This window comes from Sphaeramia orbicularis, chromosome 19 (assembly GCF_902148855.1).
Source record: "Sphaeramia orbicularis chromosome 19, fSphaOr1.1, whole genome shotgun sequence".
NCBI lineage: Eukaryota > Metazoa > Chordata > Actinopteri > Kurtiformes > Apogonidae > Sphaeramia > Sphaeramia orbicularis.
Genome location: NC_043975.1, coordinates 35,425,590 through 35,445,493, shown reverse-complemented (window position 1 = coordinate 35,445,493; position 19,904 = coordinate 35,425,590). Strand labels below are relative to the sequence as shown.

At 35.6% G+C, this 19,904-nt stretch overlaps 1 protein-coding gene across 2 annotated transcripts in view; it reads right to left on the bottom strand.

The window, feature by feature from the left end:
* LOC115410766 (epidermal growth factor receptor kinase substrate 8-like protein 1) overlaps window positions 1-18,623 on the bottom strand; it is a 32,436-nt gene extending 13,813 nt beyond the window's left edge. For both annotated transcript variants that reach the window (XM_030122549.1, XM_030122550.1), the window contains exons 1-10: window positions 18,513-18,623; window positions 15,851-15,896; window positions 15,592-15,750; window positions 9,632-9,781; window positions 9,440-9,522; window positions 4,272-4,375; window positions 3,989-4,047; window positions 3,768-3,897; window positions 3,547-3,635; window positions 3,362-3,436 (exon numbers count right to left, since the gene is read on the bottom strand). In XM_030122549.1, coding sequence (XP_029978409.1) covers window positions 3,362-3,436; window positions 3,547-3,635; window positions 3,768-3,897; window positions 3,989-4,047; window positions 4,272-4,375; window positions 9,440-9,522; window positions 9,632-9,781; window positions 15,592-15,750; window positions 15,851-15,880 — 879 coding nt within the window. In that variant the 5' untranslated portion in view covers window positions 15,881-15,896; window positions 18,513-18,623. The remainder of the gene's footprint in view (window positions 1-3,361; window positions 3,437-3,546; window positions 3,636-3,767; window positions 3,898-3,988; window positions 4,048-4,271; window positions 4,376-9,439; window positions 9,523-9,631; window positions 9,782-15,591; window positions 15,751-15,850; window positions 15,897-18,512) is intronic.
* Window positions 18,624-19,904: the final 1,281 nt, after the last annotated feature.

Genomic DNA, 19,904 nt, shown 5'->3' with positions numbered 1-19,904 from the left:
CTTTTTTTATTTTCATTTTTTTACTGTGTTTTTACCAAGTTTTGACCATGTAACTGCTTTTTGGAGTTCAACCAGGTGTCAAAAAGCAGCTGGACTGATTTCGTAAAAAAGAGCCCCAAAACAAAAACTACTGCTCCGAAACACAAGCACAAACTTACAGCAGCTTTTACGACACTGAAACAGACAACAATTCACAGCAGCACATTAACCTGAAATAATGTCTCAGGGGGTAAAGGGTTAATGATGTCTATTATGGTATATCTTTTTTCCAGATATCTATTGTGATGTATTTTTATCCATTTTCTGAACTGTGTAGTCCTTTGGGTTACTGGGGTGTCAGAGCCTATCCTGGTTACGTATGGGTGAAGGTGAGGTACACTCTGAATGTGTCAGATTCACACACCTATGGGCTCATGCTGCTGAGGTCAAACCTAATGTTAACCACTGCACTACCATGGTACTCTGTAGAGATTCATAATGCAATAATTAACATTATCATGTAATACATTTTTCTTTTCCATTTAGGATTAATTTCATCAGATAAAATACTTGCAAAATGTTGTAATAATTTTAGTTCTTGTTAATTTGTAGTATTTTTTGCTGCTCTTGTTTTGTTCATATTGCACCCTTTCTGGCTTCCACAACATTAAATAACATTCAGAAGGGCACAAAAAAAACACTGAATCACTAATCAGAGAGCACTGGTGTGTTTTGTGTTGTTCTGGTTCAATAGACCTCTGGGTGATCTAATGGTGATTTTTGGTTTCGTATTTATCTTCTCACATCTCATTACATCTTTGATGCTATTTTTTTGGTCTCATTACTATTTTACACATACTTTGATTTCCTCCACTTTTGCTCCTTGTGATCATTTATAAAATGATAAATTAGGTCTAATATTTAATTTTTTTGTAATCTTATGGCCCTGTTAATAAGAAGTCATGAAGGAGCTTTTCTGTTCTGGTACACCAACACTTTAATTCAATCCCACAGTCCAGAAAAGCAGTCATGGCCTTTTCAGTAATAGGAGACTGCAGCTCAAAGTATGCACCAAGAAAGCATTCCTGCATACAAACACTGCCATGAGATTAAACAACTGCTGCATTTATCAAGTGTTTGGCATCTCATTTAGGTTATCACACAGGGAACGGCCTTTCGTAAATACTAAAAGGACTTAAGGTTTGTGTGATTATTATTACACTGACTGGTTTCCATTATTTTGACCTGACACATGCTTACAGTTATTTTCCACGTATATCAGTGGTGTCCAGTGACAGCGCAGTGACAACCTGCCCATATCCTTGTTTTAAACATGAAATATGTAGTTCCTGCTGCTAGGAGTTTCTCCATCAAAATGAGAGGAAAAGGTTGACTTTAATAATGTGAAGTAGATGTTGCTGATAAAAATCTATCTGATGTGACTCAAGCAGGAGTTATGTTTACAGATGTGATAATGCACAGATGTTTCATTTGCCTTACATTTAGTGACGTATTCTCATGTTATGTCACTTTACAGTTGTAAATCAGGTCAGTAACACTATGATACTATTGACAGATGAATAAATGAAACAGGCCATTGAAAACAATTACAGATAGGTTTTAACCAACACAAACATCTTATTAATATTAACATTATCATATTCAGGTTTATGGTCAGAATTTTGCTGAAAGCCAATGCAGTTTTTGTTGTTATTTTTGCTAATTCAGCCTATACAGTCACAGAAATATTATTGGACCATCAAAAGTCATAAAAAAAAGGTTATGCAATCAAGTACTAACTCCCGTGTGTATCATGCGACTAAAACAGACAGAAAAGAAAACATGGAATGCCTAAAAGCACTGTTTTTGTCAGTACAATGCCATAGCTACTGATGCAAGAACTTAAGTAATTTTGGTTATTATCAAGAAAACTATGGAAAATGGCTTGATATTAGCTCTGAAATTAAACTCCTATGAGCTATTTTTGTTACCATTATATTTGTCCAAACAAAAGCACCTTTAGTTGTACCAGGCTTTAAAATGAATAAAAAAATTGAAGAAAACAAGGATGGTCTAATAATTTTTTCCACAACTGTATATGCTCTACATTGCACCACTTTTCCTGCCACTGAAAACAACACATGGATGTGTCACTAATATCAAGGAACAAACTGAAAGCCCACAGAGAATCTGGTTATTATAAAGTCATGTGTGCCATTCAAAATGATTCATTGATCCTAAAGACTACATTACCCATAAGCCTCAGCTATTGTGAACTGTGAGCTGATGGTGAACTAAAACAAAGTTACTGGATGAAACATGATAGCTCCTTTTTTTGATGCTTGGAGCATGTTTGAAATGCATTCTGGGGGATGCAGTCCAGCACAGTTCGAATCTTTCATTGGCAACTGATTCAGAGTGTGAATGAACCTCTGTGTGGAGCTGAAACCCCAACATCATAATGAAAAAAAACAACAACCCTCAACTAAAGCTAGTGATTAACACTTCATTACATCATTTGTGAATGAGTTCCGACTCAATAAAAATTTATGAACAGACAAATAGGAATGTTTGGCTGACATCCATATTGGTGTGTCTGTGCTTTAAGCCAATGGCATCTAAACTGAGCTGTTTTAATATGACCCATTGGTGTTCAGAATGCTGTTTTCACTTTGCTGCCTTTTTGGAAACAGAAGTGACCATATATGGACAGAAGGGTGGAGCTAGGGGAGTGTGAGGGATGATGGTGAAACAATAGCTAATGCTAGCGACTCTGTAAAATGCTATCTTCATCAAACATTTGTGCAACAAAGTCATTTTACAGTTTTATTGGTGTTATTTATTAACCGTAAGTACAGTCTGTAAGAAGCAGCTACTGTCCTGTCTGGAAATTCCTAGCAGATATGACCAATAATGTGAATGCCAGTGCCAAATTGTTTACATTCTTTCAACCTATTCCTGAAATGCACTTAAAAATGTAATGACAGATGGACTTAGAACCAGGAAATTCTTCAAAATAAAACTACTAATGGGTCAAAACACAGTATTCGAAATCTCTCTGATGGGACATTTTAGAGACAATTTGACAGATTAGTGTTGCTAAATGACCCACATTTTTACTTTTAGATTAATTTCTGCTTCAGTTGGACCATAATGGATTATCCAAAACAAGGAGCTACTTTAAATTGAAATAAATGTTGGAATGGCAGTGAATTAAAGTTCGCCATTACTGTGTTTTGACCCTAATGCATCAATAAAACCAGCTCTAAGTAAACTGAAATCAAACACCACACTAAAACACCAAATAATGGTTAATTTTAAGCTGTAACAACTGTGATAAAGACTCATATTCCTGGTTTATATTCCTGTTTGACTGACTCACCATATCCAGAGGCTTGAATACATGATGAACGAGCTCTTCTGATGAGGGATTGGCGATGGTCGATTTCAGACGAGCCTAGAGAGAAATAACGACATATTGCAAATTTATATTGTATGGAAAAATACTCAGAAAAAAAAAAACAAAAAAAAAAAAAAACAAAAAACACAACCTCACTGAATACACACCAGCAGGCTGAAGCAGTATTTGAATTTCTGGAAGATATCAATAAACTCCTCCTCTGGTGGTGGACGGGCCTTTGCAGTCAGTAAATCCTCTAGTATTGTTCAGAAAACACATTAGATAACCATCAGTGTCTGCGGTGAACCATAGCGCAATCTAGATAATCAAATCCAGTCGATCAAGTTACATCTGTATCGCATGAATTAAGAAGTGTTTGTCATTTTACCCTCAGCACTTTGTTTTTTGCTTTTCTTCTTTTTCTTCTTCCTCTGGTTCAGCACCGTGGCAGCCTCCGCAGTCTGCTGCAGCTTGGCCATGAAGCTCTCAATGTCGTCAAAACAGTGATTGAGGATCCCCTGAAGGAGGCAGAAGTGGCTTTTTTATTCTGCTCAGACATGACAGACTTACGAACATCAGATGTGACTGAAAATGACCTGTAACGCTTACCACTTCTCTCTCCGCTCGCATGAAAGCGATATCAGGCCCGCCGTTCACACCTCCGTTGGCTGTTGTGGAAGAGAGGAGAGGATTCAGTTCATCCATTTTCATTCATGGCTCCCTGGTCTTTCCTGCATTCAGAATTCCTGGCCTCTTTACCCCTGTGTACCCCCACCCCCTTGCACACACAAACACACAATGATATCTCTGTGCGCCTTGCAACTCACTCTCACTTCTTACCTTCTCTATCTTCCACATTAAAATGCTTTTATGGTTTTTATTTTATTCTTACCTCTGGGTCCAGGATAAGGTGGAGGATTGGCTGGTGGAGGATTTGGAGCATGTGGGATAGGGGGATATGGGATATCATAGGGCTCATTCATCTCTCTTCCACTCCTGAAGGTTGAAAACAGAATCTGCTTTTAACACTAACACTTTCATTATGTTGAAAAAAAGCAAAGGATATGTTCAGATGCTTTACTGAAGCAAACGTACGGATACCACACAGAGAAAATACAACCCTACAAGTAGACATTGTACATTAACACCCACAGTGAAGTAAAAGTATGTAAGTGTTATCAGCTAAATGTACCGAAAGCACAAAAAGTAAAAGTAGCAAATGCTTCTCTGTGCTTTACTAATACTGATGTTTATGGATTCATATCACTGTTGCATTCATGTGTATGTGGTGCTGTAGTGATATGCATGTTTAAGATAATCTTCTACAGGATCACATTTTGTTTGTAGCTGCTGTCAGCTTTTTGTGAGCTTGGAAAACAGGCCTTGCAATAATGGATTTTCAACAGAATCCACATCAGAATCAGAATTACTTCATTTGCCATTTGCAGAAAAACTGCTTTGGAAAACGAGTTGCAAGAGCTCAGCATAAAAATACATAAAAGACAGTACAAAGTAAAAGATAATGAAAAGAAAAAATACATGAATAAGAGTAATAAAAAGACAGGTGCCCCTACAGATCAACCGACACTAACTTGGACAAAGTGCATGAATATAAAGAGCATTATTTATACACAAATACAAAAATAAAACATACACCATACATTAAGTATGTGATATGGAGTTGTTAAGGCTACGCACAACACTGGGAAAGAAACTGTTGGCAGACCAAGAGGTAGAACATGTGATAGAATGATAGCGTCTGCAAGAAGAACAAAAAGACCAGTGCCAGGGTGACCTGTAGGGTCCTTTACAATACGTAAGGCCCGGAACAGAAGTCTAGAGCTGTAAATGACATCAAGTTCTGGCAGGTCAGCACCAGTGGTCCTGCTGGTGAAACGAATGACTCCATTTAGGGATTTTCGATCCTGTACAGTTAAATTACCAAACCACACTGTAAGCGAGAAGGTAAGGATGCTTTCAATCATGCAACGATAGAAATTTGATCAAATCTGGCAGTTTAAGGTAAATTTGTGACATAAGTGTCTTTTTAGCTTAAAAATTAGTAGGAATCACGTCGACCCATTAGGGAACATTAATCCAGTTTATCACCTCTAGAGTTGCAGGATGTCATCACCATCTTGCAGGGGTCATCATCTTGAATTGCACCACCATTTAACTCATAAAGACCCAGTGGTACTTTTGCAGAGGTTCCCAAGTGAATTTTTCTCTATATTTAACCTTTCTTCTGTGATTTATCATCATTTATTGTAATAGTATCCTCTCTATTTTGAGGTTTTTCATTATAAATCAGGTATTTTCCTGTATTTCATTCACTGATCATGTAGATGTTCATAAAAGCTCAGATTAAAATTGAGGGTTATTATATCAGAAACAGAGAAAACGGAAATAAAAGTGGGTTTTTTTCAGCAAATATATCAATAAATTAAAATAAACCAAGTGAGTCCATTCACTATCACTGATCCAACTCTATGGGTTTTACTAGTGAATCAATGCTGTAGAAGATGACAGTGTTTCCATGGTAACTACGGCGCCTCTGAATGTCCAAATGGGTCATATCTGATGACCATGACAAGATGACAAACTGTTTTTTACACCAATTATTTACACATATTGGTAGAATTAGTGGATCAACAGGTGTTTAACAGTTTAGATCCATAGATGGTTTTGTTCGATGGTGGCTGTTTGGGTCTTTATGGGTTTATCATATGATGTCTGTCTATTTAAAGTATAGTTTTACAGATGAAGAAAGTTGCATTTTGTGGTAAACATAGCAAAATGACATGTAGTTTAGTTTAAAATGGCTGTATCTCCTGTTGCACACAACACTAAAATGACCATTACTTCAATGCACTGAAGTCTGATCTTTGAGAACAAGATAAAATATTTTAAAATAAGTAACAATATCTGCAAATCTGCTCATGTTCACATCTTCAGTGACTCTGACCAGACTAGTGAGAAAGTTACAATGACATTATTTCTGTGACTTCAGTCATGTGGTCTTTCTGTTTACATGTTTCCACTGTCTGACACTTGGACAGTTTTACGACTTAACTACTACTTTCTTGACCCTTAAAATACATATTTTAACTGATAAACACCATATGTGTAAAGCAGTGGTTCCCAACCTTTTTTGGCTCGTGAGCCCATTTTAACATCACAAATTTCTGGTGACCCCAGACATTCAAAATGGAGACATTTTTTTGCTAAAATTAATTTGTTTTTGATCATGTAATGGTTTGCTATACTATGTTGTAAATAAACACTAATTTTAGATGACATTTAAGATATATAATGTATATAATGGATCTTTTTGGTGTGTGCTTCTCAGTTTCTCTTGCAGATGTCTTAGCGGGGCCAGGCAGGTGGAGAAATCTTTTCATTCTCTGTTCGGTCCAGTTATCTGACTACTACAGGCAGGTTGACGCGTTGTGATGCATATAGTCACATGATCGGGTCAGTCAAGATATGCCCTCTCAGATATCACATCCTGCATTTTATTTGAACTGGATTTTTATAGGAAAAGTGTGTGGTGTTTTAATCATAATGAAATATATAGTGAATCATTACAAAAAATGTATTAGTAATTTTTATTTTTTTACCAATTACTAGAAATTTCAGGTGACCCCATTTGAATTCCAGGCGACCCGACGTGGGGTCGTGGCCTCAAGGTTGAAAAACACTGGTGTAATGATAATAATTCAAAAAGTATTTAAAAAAAAAAATGACTCACCACTCTCACCACTGACTGTAACACACTTATTTTCTGAAATAAGGTCCAATAGGACATAGTCAAAAGGGCTTTCTATTAGTTTGGTTCTTCAGAAAAATACACAGATTACTCATCATTTTGACATGTTAGCCTTTGTTTTCTTCAACTTAAATTGCAGCCTTTTGCAATGTTAATCCATATCTAAAGAGTTTGGGTTTTTTTATTACAGAAGAGTAAGGAATAATGTCAACCCATAAAGGAACATTCAATCCACTTTCTCACAACTACAGCTGCTTGATTTAATGAAGTCAATTTCAATTAGTCACTTAGATCTGGACTCACTAGAAAACACACTATTATAACATTCTAAAAATAGACCTGTTTGTTCTGACTTCACAAAACACTTTGTGACTGTGACTTAATCAATTGTACAGCTCTAATCACAAACATTTAACGTCAACACTAATTTGGCTTTCACTTGGCAAGACAGGTGTGACAACTTGTAATGTGCTGTTTAACTAAAGCAGCCACACATGGAAAAAGCATAATTATATGTATAAAGCTGCTTAACATAAAAATACACACATAAAGTCCAAGAAGCTCAACAGGTAGTACTTGAGTAAAGTTACATTTCACCACTGAAAACCCCTTCTGTTGATGGAAATGACCGTTCACTCAGCGCCACCACAGGAAACACCCTTCAGGGAGGGATTAAAGTAGTCAAACAAAGTGACAACAGTGGAGGATCACCACTGCATTAGACAGTGCACTCAGTAAATCTGATGTGGAGCCTCTGAAATTCAATCCTATAGTCCTTATGCTTCTGACAAAGAACAATAAACAGTCTGAATATGCTTTGTCATGTATCCACCATTATATTACAATGAAACGCTTCCATCTATATTCTCCTTTAACACAAACCACCAATCAAACAGGTGTGTGTAAAATACATCACTAAAGGTCAAAACTTCATATTGTTGCTCTCTCACACCACATGCACTTACCGATCAGTGTCTCTGTAGCTTTTCTGAATTCACACAAATGCATCCAAACACACAGTCTGTCCTATTCCGTCTGTCCTTCACATGTACTCTATAGGTTTCAGATCTCTGTTCAGGCCTTGAGCTCACACACCGCCGCCGTCATCACTCCTCTGCTCTCCCTGCTTTCTGTCACAATGGCCGTGTTATCTATGTCACACCTTCTTAAGTTATGTGAAAACCGGTAAAACGGGTCTTTCTCCCTCTCTCAGCTGTTTACACTGTCCTCTCTGTCTCGCTCTCCCTTGGACCGCTGAGTGACTTTGATTCAGTGGGAAATAAAGACACAATGGCAGCAATAACAGAGAAAAGCAAACAGTTTAATAGTACAGGGGGATGAATTATAATGGATTATGTGCACTTTGTTTGCACAGTTTATTGTTTAGCCAATCAGCTTCCTCTTTTCTTTTCATCTCCCAATGAAACATGCAGCACGGATTACAAACGCACTGCAAAAAATTTAGTTCAGGAAAGTAAAAATGCCTAATCTGATCTTTTTAAACATGTTTTTAATTAGAACAGTCACCTAATTTTAAGCAAATACATGTAACTTTGTTATAATAAGTGACTCTTATCAGTACTGAAATTTAACCAGTTACAAGCTAAAAGAATGATCTGCATCACTCGATTTTCCTTCTTTTAGGAGTGAAACTACTTTACAGTTTCTCAATACAGGTCAAAACACAGTAATGTCCCATCAGAGAGTGAACTTTAATTGATTGCCATTCCAACATTTACTTCAATATAAAGTAGCTCCTTGTTTTGGATAATCCCTTATGGTCCAACCAAAGCAAAAATGATTTTAAGAGTAAAAATGTGGGTCATTTAGCAACACTAATCTGTCAAATTGTCTCTAAAATGTCCCGTCAGAGAGATTTCAAATACCGTGTTTTGACCCATACCTTAAATAATTGGGGTTTGTTGCTTATAACATGCACAACTTTTTAAATTTTGCCTTTTTTTTCTATCATTATAGCTTTTCAGGGACTAGATTTTTATTCTACTTTTAAGAAATTGATCCAAGCTAAATGTTCATACCCTATTTGAAGATTTTTTTATTATTAAGAGACAACTTGGTTATTTTTCAGAATATATGTCTTATTTCATGTAGGTCTGTTTTTGCAGTGTACACAAACTGACACAAAAGCCAAGTTTTCTTATTCCAAAACTATTATAAATGATGGAACTCAGAGTCATTTTGCAGTTTTTCAGGTTTAGTCACTAACTTTGAGAATCTGTTGCTTTGTTTTTGGTGTTTTAGTGCCATCATCATGACTGTGTTTACTGTACCTGAGGGCATCAGGGAGCTGCTTACTCCTACTGGATGCAGAACCTGAAACGGCGCGTGAGATGTCGTCACAGATCCGCTCAGCCTGCGAGAACGAGAATCTGGAAGTGGCATCACTTGTAAAACCTGAACGGCTCTGACAGTTTCAGTCACACGTCAGATGTCTGGTGTGGAGTCGTTCAGGTGTTACTCACCCTCACAGTCTCGCAGTTGAAGAAGTGAATGTCTGGCTTTTTCTGATGAGCACTTTGGCAGACGAGCAGAAGGAGCGACGGGAAGTGTTTTTCTTTGTTAATGGCATCACAGCGGAAAATTGAGTTGAAAGCATACTTCTCCAGCTCGTCCTGCATGAGTACAAGGAAACACAAGGTCACACCTACACCTGGGATTAATGGATTTTATGTATTTACTTTTAAATTGCATTTACAAATTTTAGTTTAGCTTGTTTTATCACCATCTTTCCTGTGATATATGCCTTTTTTATATACATTTAACAGTTTTCTTACACATTTGGTGTTTAATCTTTTATTTTGTTCTCCTACTGGCATTTTACTCATTATAGCTTTTACTTATTTGTAAGATAATCATACACTGTTGACCATAAAGTTAGAATGAAATATTTTTACCTCTTCTCATGAAATGATTGTGAAAAAGTGGAACTGGGACTCAGCATGTAATCTTTGCACCTGGTCAACGGTGATTACTGATCAGTGGCGGCTGGTGAAATTAGTTTCTGGTGGAGTGCAGTATCCAAGTCAGTTTTCAGCTGCACTATAACCACATATCACCACTAGGATACACCAAAGTATCATGCACCACTATTTAAAAAATATAAATTTTAATTAAAATAAAATACACAGTATGTGTTTTCAGTCATGTATTTTTTATATGTAAATTTCACCTGTCTATCCTCCAAAAAGATGCACCTTTTTCTATGACTCTATCCTCTCTTCTCTCCACTGGCTCCCAGTCTGCCATAACATTGATTTTAAAATTTTAATGTTTGTTTTTAAAGCTTTAAATGCTCTGGTCTCCCTATTTATCTAAGATTTTAACGGTTCACCGCCCCAGCAGAGCCCTCTGATCATCCTTTCAGATGGTTTTGGATGTTCCCAGGTCCCAATATAAACAATGGGGTGATCGTTCATTTGCTGTTGTTGCACCAAAACTGTGGAACTCACTGCCTCCTGACTTGCGAGTCCTCACTGACCTGCCCCTGTTCAAGTCCAGGTTAAAGACACACCTGTTTAGACTGGCTTTGAACCCTTAGCACTGAGACACTGTTAGGTTTTAATCTGTGTATTGTGTCCTATTGTTGTATGCATATTTATGGTACTTGACTAACCTGTTTCTATCTTACAGTTTAATCATGCTTTTAGATGTAAAGCACTTTGGGCTTCTTTATGTTGTTGTAAAGTGCTATATAAATAAACTTTGATTTGATTTAAAGTCAGGCGTCTCTTTTCCATTGATAGTATGGTCAATGCAGTTTGACAAGGTATGACAGTAGTGTGAGTAGACCACATGGCATTGAAAAAAACAGAAAATCAACATAAGGGTTAAAACCTAGCACTAATCCCACTCATACTGGAATCAATCCCTCACCTCCCTGCCCTGAAGTCCATTGTGGTATCTACTGAACTATCCAGCTGTTTAGGGCTCAGTAGTATTACTTAGGGGTTTATTCAGTGATTCCATTTCTGTGGAGGGTCTTGATTCTTTTCCGGATGTGACGTTACCTCCTGTGGGCAGTGCTTGGGTGCAATGTTTTGCACCCCGAGACTCTCCTATCTCTTGTATAAGAGGGGGTCCACTGTGTATGAACCATAACGACAGTCTATGAGGTTCTCAGGCGGTGCCCCAGTCAGGAAACACATGACTTGACTTGCTCATTAAATGACTGAAAACATTTTTAAACTACACTTGAATGCAGATTATACCCAGTGCTCACTGGCACTATCATGTATAGCTCGTTTATTTAAATATTAATGTTTTTGTAAAATTATTTTTGGTGATTCCAATCACCTTCTTCTTCATGTAAGAATGGTGGGCGGCCCCATAGTGCCCTCCAATGACGAGCCACCACTGTTACTGATGTGCATACATAGGAATAAAAAGAGGAATATTTCTGAAAACAACATTATTCCAACTTCATGGACAACAGTGTAGTTTAGCAAATGTGAAATATGTCACAATAGATATGTTATTTACATGGTATGTGTTGAATGCCTTAAACCCAGAAAGCACTTTGTTCTTATTTTCTTATGTATCTGCTATACATAAAATTAGGAACAAATCAGTCAAATGCACTATATTTAAGTATAATCATTCAGTTAAGTCCATTCAAAGTGCATTAAAAGTTGCCTGATAAAAATGTAAACAAATGCTACTAGAAGCAAAAATAAAATAAAATGATGAAATAGTAAATGATAAGAACAATTAAAAAGCAGCAAAGCTTCAGTGAATAGAATACAATAAAGCACAGTAGTCATCAGTAAAATGATAAGACAAAGTACAAATGATGAAAGTAAAAATGATTATACATAAAGTTGTATAGATATTGAAATTCATTATAAAACACTACATTAAACTTAAGACAACTCACTTTAATCATACGCTGTTTGTAACTGTCGGTAGTTTCAATCATTTTAAGTTCCATTATGTTCAGGTCCCTCTTTATTTTATGACAAATTGTTATTTAAATCAAATGTACATTAATATCAAATGTACGAATATTAAAAGTAACAATTAGTTGCACAAATATTCAAACCAAAATGCCAGCACGTGTATGCCACAAAGGGGGAAGATTAAAATGAGCCATCTCAAAAATATTAAAAAAGTGACATGAAAGTATAATTTGACTATTTAGAATAAAGAGTTCTGAAGTTACTGTGTTGCAGAGATACAAAAAGAATTTATTCACAGCCACGGGCCGACGTATCGCTGTGACTGTATGTGACCACTAGAGGGAGTAGTGAGTCACTGTGTTGGTTTTCCACAGCACTGAAATCTAACGCCAAGGCTGAGTATGAGGACTGATAAGAAATAACATACAGAGTCAAAGACAGTGACAAAGTGATAAAAATACAGGCATTTCCTTTGTTTTCACCAATGGAAACAGCTCTGAAGTTAAAACAACAATCAAACAAACAAACAAACAAAAAAAGAAGCTGAGGATTTTAAGACATGATTTTATTTTGACCAACGGAATTTTTGTTTGTCAGGAGAAAGCATAATGATACCACAATACCGCACTTTAGGCTTCACATCATCTGCAGAGATGTGGTGTTAATTTATGTGGGGTTTTTGTATCTGTCGTTGATTGTTTGGAGTATCTGAACCACATATAACCCCGTTAGAGGTGAATATATCTGGTAATATTTGGATACAGAGACACTGAGGTGAAGCATACAAAGAGTTCTGAGGTTATGTATCTTATTGCAAAGAAAGGAACTGAATTTATCCATAGCCACAGTACTTTATCCAGAACTATGTAAGAAATGTGTTTGTGTTTTTTTTATACTAGTTTGCATTTGTGCATTTCTTTGACAACAGAATCAGACTCAAATAGACTCAAATTACAAGATGAAAATTGTCCCCAACAGGGTGAAGTCGAGGGAAGGTTAACGTCTAGTTAAAAAAAATTAAATTACAATAATCTACACCAAACTTTTATTTTTGGGTGGGTAATTACTTATATTTTCAGGAAAATGTATTTTGAAATGAGAAAAAAATTGAGGAGTTTTATGAGTGTGAATGTTTGGAAAGTGACAAAGTTTTCTGCTGTCATTCTGGGTTCATTTTATAAACTCTCATAAATAAACTAAATGTATTCCACATTCATTGATATTTGACTATTATATTATTTATTTCATATTCTAAATGTACAGTGTTTAAAATTAATAAATGCATATATCTATGCAAAATACATTTGAGTATAATGTTAATACTTACAAATTACTTACAATTAATTACTTACAAAAGTACTAAGGGACTTGATTTTTCATATGTTCTGCTGATGGGTAGCTGAAGGATAGACTGTTGTGTGGAGAAGGGCTGGGATTAAATAAGTTATACTTCCTCCCACTCCTTTTCAAATGTGCAAATGAAGTCAAGTATATGTATAAGTTTTGTTTTTGTTTTGTTTTTTGTTTTGTCCATGACTCCTTACTACCTGTTTTATTTCTAAGGACTAAGTAACATTACTTTGTCTTGTTGCATATTCAAAATAAACTAAACTAAAAAAAAACAAAAAAGAATTATTTGTATGTTCTTAATATTGTAAAAAAAAAAAAAAAAATGCATATGATATTCATTCATTCAATCATTCATTCATTATCTGAACCCGCTTTATCCTACTAGGGTCACGGGGGTCGCTTGGAGCCTATCCCAGCTACATAGGGGCAAAGGCGGGGTACACCCTGGACATTTCGCCAGTTCATCGCAGGGCGCATATGATATTGATAATTGAAATAAAAATGTTTAATTTGATATTTACTTTTGTTGTCCATCCATGACGCTGCCATTTGTCAAAACTCTTGCTATTTAGGTATGATCAAATATTTTTTTTCCTCTAACCAAATATTAGATTGTAAAATAGAGGGTTTAAGGCAGTAATTCCCAACCTTTTTTGGTTTGTGACCCCATTTAAACATCACTAATTTCTGGCGACCCCAGACATTAAGAACTGAGACTTTTTTCTTTTTTTTTTTGCTAAAATTAATTTGGTTTGGATCATGTAATAGTTTGCCATAATATGTTGCAAATAAACATTAATTTTACACAACATTTAGGTCACATAATGTAAATTTTTATTAATAAGTTTTAATTTTTAAAAAAATTTTTATCAATTACTTATATATTTCAGGTGACCCCATTTGAATTCCAGGTGACCCCCACGTGGGGTCCCAACCCCAAGGTTGAAAAACACTGGTTTAAGGTATACATTAAATAAATTTTATAGTGAAAATGTCATAGGAACTTCACTTTTGAGAACTTTGTAATTCTTGCAAAAAAGACGTTAATTTTTTGTCCATCTATGAAGCAGTAGTTTTTGATATTTTTCATTTAAAAATATTTGAAACTAAATTTTGCCCTTTGAGTATGTTTAAGATGGCATTTAGACCTTTCCAATTATGTGTAATATTTGTCTTAAATTTGTCTGCTTCAAAAGTTATGAATGAAAAAGTAGTGGACTGTCCATCTGTGACACCCTTGACCTCACCTAATAATCAAAATACCAATCTTATTAGCAGACCTTATCAATCTTATTAGCATACCTAGGTTTGAATTTATATATATATATATATATATATATATATATATATATATATATATATATATATATATATATATATATATATATATATATATGTGTGTGTGTGTGTGTATATATATATATATATGTATATGTGTGTGTGTGTATATATATATATATATATATATATATATATATATACATATATACACACACACACACACATACATATATATATATATATATATATACACACATATATTCAGCTTCTCTCAGATCCACAATAATACACTGTTGTCTATAAAGTTGGAATAATCTTGTTTTCAGTCACATTCCTCTTTTTATTCCTATTTATACACATCAGTAATCACCTTTATCCATGTGCAATGATTACATACTGAGTCCCAGTTGCACTTTTTCTATCAAGAATAAATCTCATTGTCAAAGTCATTTCATGAGAAGAGGTAAAAATATTTTATTCCAGCTTTATGGTCAACTGTGGTCCAACTTTTCTGTTTCTTATCTTTACTTAAAACTTAAACTGATACAAACAAAAGATGAATTCCTAAATTAAATTACATGACGGTCAAAAGACTGTGATGCTCCTGGGCTCCAGGCTTCTGGTTCTGCTTCTCTGTCTTTACGTTTTTATAATCTTAGCAGCCAATAGGATTGAATCACACAATGACATCAAAACTGATGCTATTATTACTCAACTTTCATATAATATGCATGAATTATTAATAAGAAATCGAATCTAAATATAAATATAAATTTTTAACTGAAGCACAAAAAATGGCTCAAACAAGTGCATACATTTGAGAGCTATGCCCCAGAGTTTCAGGCTCCTCCACTGATCCCAAACCTCAGCTGTGGACCATTGTCTGTTTTTCTTACCTGGCTCTGTATGTCTGTGAGATGAATGGCCTCTGATCCAATGTCGAGGAACATCTGTTGACTCCACAGCTTGTTGTTCTCAGCCAGGAACGACAGTCGGGCCTGGGCTTCCTCCACGCTTTTCACATCCCCATCCTGGAGGGAAAACGTCAGGAGGTGCTGCAAAAAAGAACAACAGGTGAATGTACAGTCAAAGGTCAGGATGCAGAATATTCAAATGAGTATTCAGGGTATATGTGCAGTAAGAGATAAGACTTACGTTGACGAGATGACGTGAAATGTTTGTCATCCTTTGTTCAGTGGTTCTAAACCCAGAGAAAAAATGGAGTGATATTAGATGCAGAGGTTACTGTTGTTATATTATCAGGAAATGTTAAAGGTGTCGCAGTGGGTGTTGGCGCAGGACCTTTAGTCCACACACACACACACTGGTGGAGTATATATCAGTGCACTGAATCAAGTATTGTAAATAAGTAAGTACATGTTTTTTTATGTGAGCATTTCCATTTTATGTTACTTTATCTCATCAACAATACAGTAAATGTACTAGTGTTAGACAAATAGCTCATTTTCAGCTGTTGTCCCTGAGCCATAGGTTGAATTAGTCAGTCAACTACTGCACTTTTTATTCCACTACATTGGACTGACAGCTTTAGTTACTATGCATATTACAGATTTTCATCCCTTTCCTGTCCTTTGAAAACCATGCGTCTCCAAATGTCATATGTGATCAAATACAGAACTGAAATAGAAATGTGTCTGAAACAAGAAGAAATAAAAGCAATAAAATAGACAAGTGAGAGTAAGAGAAAAAAAATACAACATCCTATATTCTGCAGAAAAACAATCTCATGATACTTTTATTTACATATTTGAAGGGAGTGGGAAGAAGTTCAGAACTTATTCATCATACCCCTTTTCCATTAGTCAATCATTACTATTTATCTGACTTCCTTACTCATTTAATTTATATTCTAATTATCTTCATTTTCTTTAGTTTATGATTGTTAATTTTTAGTCACTGCTGTTGAAAATAATATCATTTACTGATATTAATTTCTGTATTAAACATGTAAATTCCTCATCAAGTAAATAAGAGTCAAATTAAGTTTTCCTTGATGTGTTGCATGTTGAAATTAACTCTTTTGTATTTTCCTTCACAGAAAAATAACATGTCAAAAAGTTGAAAACATTCCTTTTGGTTCTCACAGGTCAGAGATGGTTTGATCTAATAAATGATGATGCATTTTTGTAGATTAAACAACAGAACATTAAATGAAATAGTTAAATGAACTCAACCATAAACAGTAAAATACACATAGACATTAATGTATCGGTAAAATTAATCCAGAAACATTATACATACACTATATGGACAAAAGTATTGGGACATGTTGAATTCAGGTGTTTCTTTTCTAACAGGGGTCTGGGCTACAAAACAATAATGACAAATGACATAATATAGTTTTCTATATTGTTTATATTGATGTTTATATCTAAAATCAGCATGAGCAGGACATCTTACAGCTGTAGCCATGATATGGTCCAGTTTTTGTCCATATAGTTTATATACATCAATATTTCCTTAAATGGGGTGGCTCAGTTGGTGGAATGTGTCAGCCAATGACCAAATGGTTGGCGGTTCAAATCCTGGCTCTGACTGTTCACATGTTGAAGAGTCCTTAGGAAAGACACTGAACCCTAAACTGCTCCCAGTGGGCAGCATCTGGCATGGTATGAATGTGTGTGTGTGTGTGTGTGTGTGTGTGTGTGTGTGTGTGTGTGTGTGTGTGTGTGTGTGTGTGTGTGTGTGTGTGTGTAAATGTGAGGCCTTGTAAAGCGCTTTGAGCACCATGAAGGTGTATAAAATGGGCAATTCAGTCCATTTACTATTTTAAAGTTTAACGGAAAATTTTTCTTCCTAAGTGAGATGTGAAGAAAATAGATTGTTAGTTGTGGTTTAAAAGTTATTATTTACAGCTAGAGCATGAAAAGTATTTTAGAAATTTAGAGGTAGAACATTTAAAATCATTGTCGTGGATGAGAAAAAAAAAATCAGTGTTGAGAGAAATCAAGTAAAAAACATCTCTGAGGCATTTTGGACACAATTTATGCAAAACTAACCAATACAATGCAATGATATTCATCACAATATAAAACTATGTTATAACAGTTGTCATTGTTGTTTGGTATCATTATTATTTTGTACGACTGTTAGAAAAGGAACACCTGAATTCAACATGTCCCAATACTTTTGTCCATATGATGTCATTTGTAAAACACTAACAGGGACTATTTTCCTACATAGTTTGCGTTTGCATCCTTTACGCATGTGAAACCTCGTCCACCGCCTCACTCACAGATGATGACAGTTCTTCTCATACCAACAGGACATTCGTCATTCAGACTTTCCCTTCAACAATGTGAAATTACGTCAGGCCGGGCCTCTCTCAGTCAGTTCCGAGGGATTGTACTTTCAGGAGTCAGTTGCTCAACCAGTTAAGCAACAATACACTACATCTCACCATTCAAGCTCATGGCTCCTCAGTGACCATCAATACCAGAGTCGGACTGAACAAGTATCACTAACACTTCCTTGAGTTTGGTTTCATGTAAACCATGTGCTTCTGTCGTTTAATTTATCAGACACATTTTTAGATAAAAGCCTCACATACTGCAATGACAGCATAAAAGACGGAATACTTTATAATATACAATATATACTAATTCTGCTTTACAAAAAACTAGTTGAACACCATCCTGGAAATACCATCCTTGTTTTAAAGCTGTATATGGACAGTCAATATGTAACAAATGTTAAATGTTTGGAGTCTGAGTCCAACATATGGCTGTTCATTATGTGTAAGTCATGAAAACTAACTCCACATACTAATCCTTAAGGTGATATTGGATGGACTTACCCGACTTGTAACAAGCCTGCAGTTCTTTATTCCTGATGTTAACACCTGTCCAAGTGCAGAACAAAACGCCTCACGCTAACAGCAGGTATCTCATGTCTTGTTCTGTTCCTCACGTTGGTATTAATAGCGTTAACAGAGCAGAGGTGTGTCACCTAACACAGTCCCACCCATCAACGACTCCACCCTAAGATAAAAATATTTACTCTGTCCCCCTGTACACCCATGTACTGAGAACAGGTACCTGTACTAGATACACTGTGAGGAACACTGGGACTTAAGAGCACATTTTAGAAAGAGTTTTAGAAGTTCTGTTGAGGAAAACTAAATTTAATTCTCATAAAATCTACAATCAGATACTATTCTGAAGTATTTCTAAGCTGTTATCTCATTCAAGTGTTGTCAATATTGGAAGACAGATCAGCTTGTCCCCTGATAAGAAAAAGAGAATAAATCAATCAATCAATCAATCAATAAATTAATAAAATCCTGCCTTCCTAAAAGATTAACAAACTGAGTGAACTGCAGTTTCTTGACATTATGTTGTGGAATGATCATTAAAATGCAGTGATTATTATAAGACTCACAGACCCATTTGCAACATTTTTGTACTTTTTTTTTTTTTTAATAGATCTTGATCTCATTTCAGTCTTAAAGTAAGGAGCCTTGAGATTTAAAGAAGATAAGTACCACAAAATTTCTGATTTATTTGTTGACATCATGACTGTGGTTTGAAAGAGTTACACGTCTGTCTATTCTGGTCTCGGCCTTGACTCAGTCTCGACTCCTCAAAGTCTCAGTCTTGATACATTTGTCTTAGTTGTGACTCCATGGAAGAGCTGGTTTAGGTGCTCATCATTATAGCAATAAAATCTACTAATACTATACATTATATAGTAGTAGTTAGTAATTGCATATTTACTATCACTGTTCTTCTTCTACTTCTTCTCCTCCTTCTTGTTCTTCTTCTTTCTCTTCTTCCTCTTCCCCTCCTCCTCCTCCTTCTTCTCCTCCTCTTTCTTCTTCTTCTTCTCTTCCTCATCTTCTTCTTCTGTCTCTTCTCCTCCTTCTCTTCCTTCATCTTCTTCTTCTTATCCTCCTCCTTCTTCTTTCTCCTCTTCTTCTCCTTCTTCTTTACCTCCTTCTTCTCATTCTACTTCCTGTTTCTCTTCTTCTTCTCCTTCTTTCTCTTCTTCTTTTCCTCCTTGTTCTTTCTCTTCTACTTCTTCTTTTTCTTCTTCTTCACATCCTCCTTCTTCCTCTTCTTCTTCTTACCTCCGCTGTGTTTTCATTGGGGTTTGTTTTGTCTGTCTGTCTGTCTGTCTGTCTGTTAGCAAGATAACTCAAAAAGTTACGTAAGAATTTTAATGAAATTTTCAGGAAATGCTGATACTG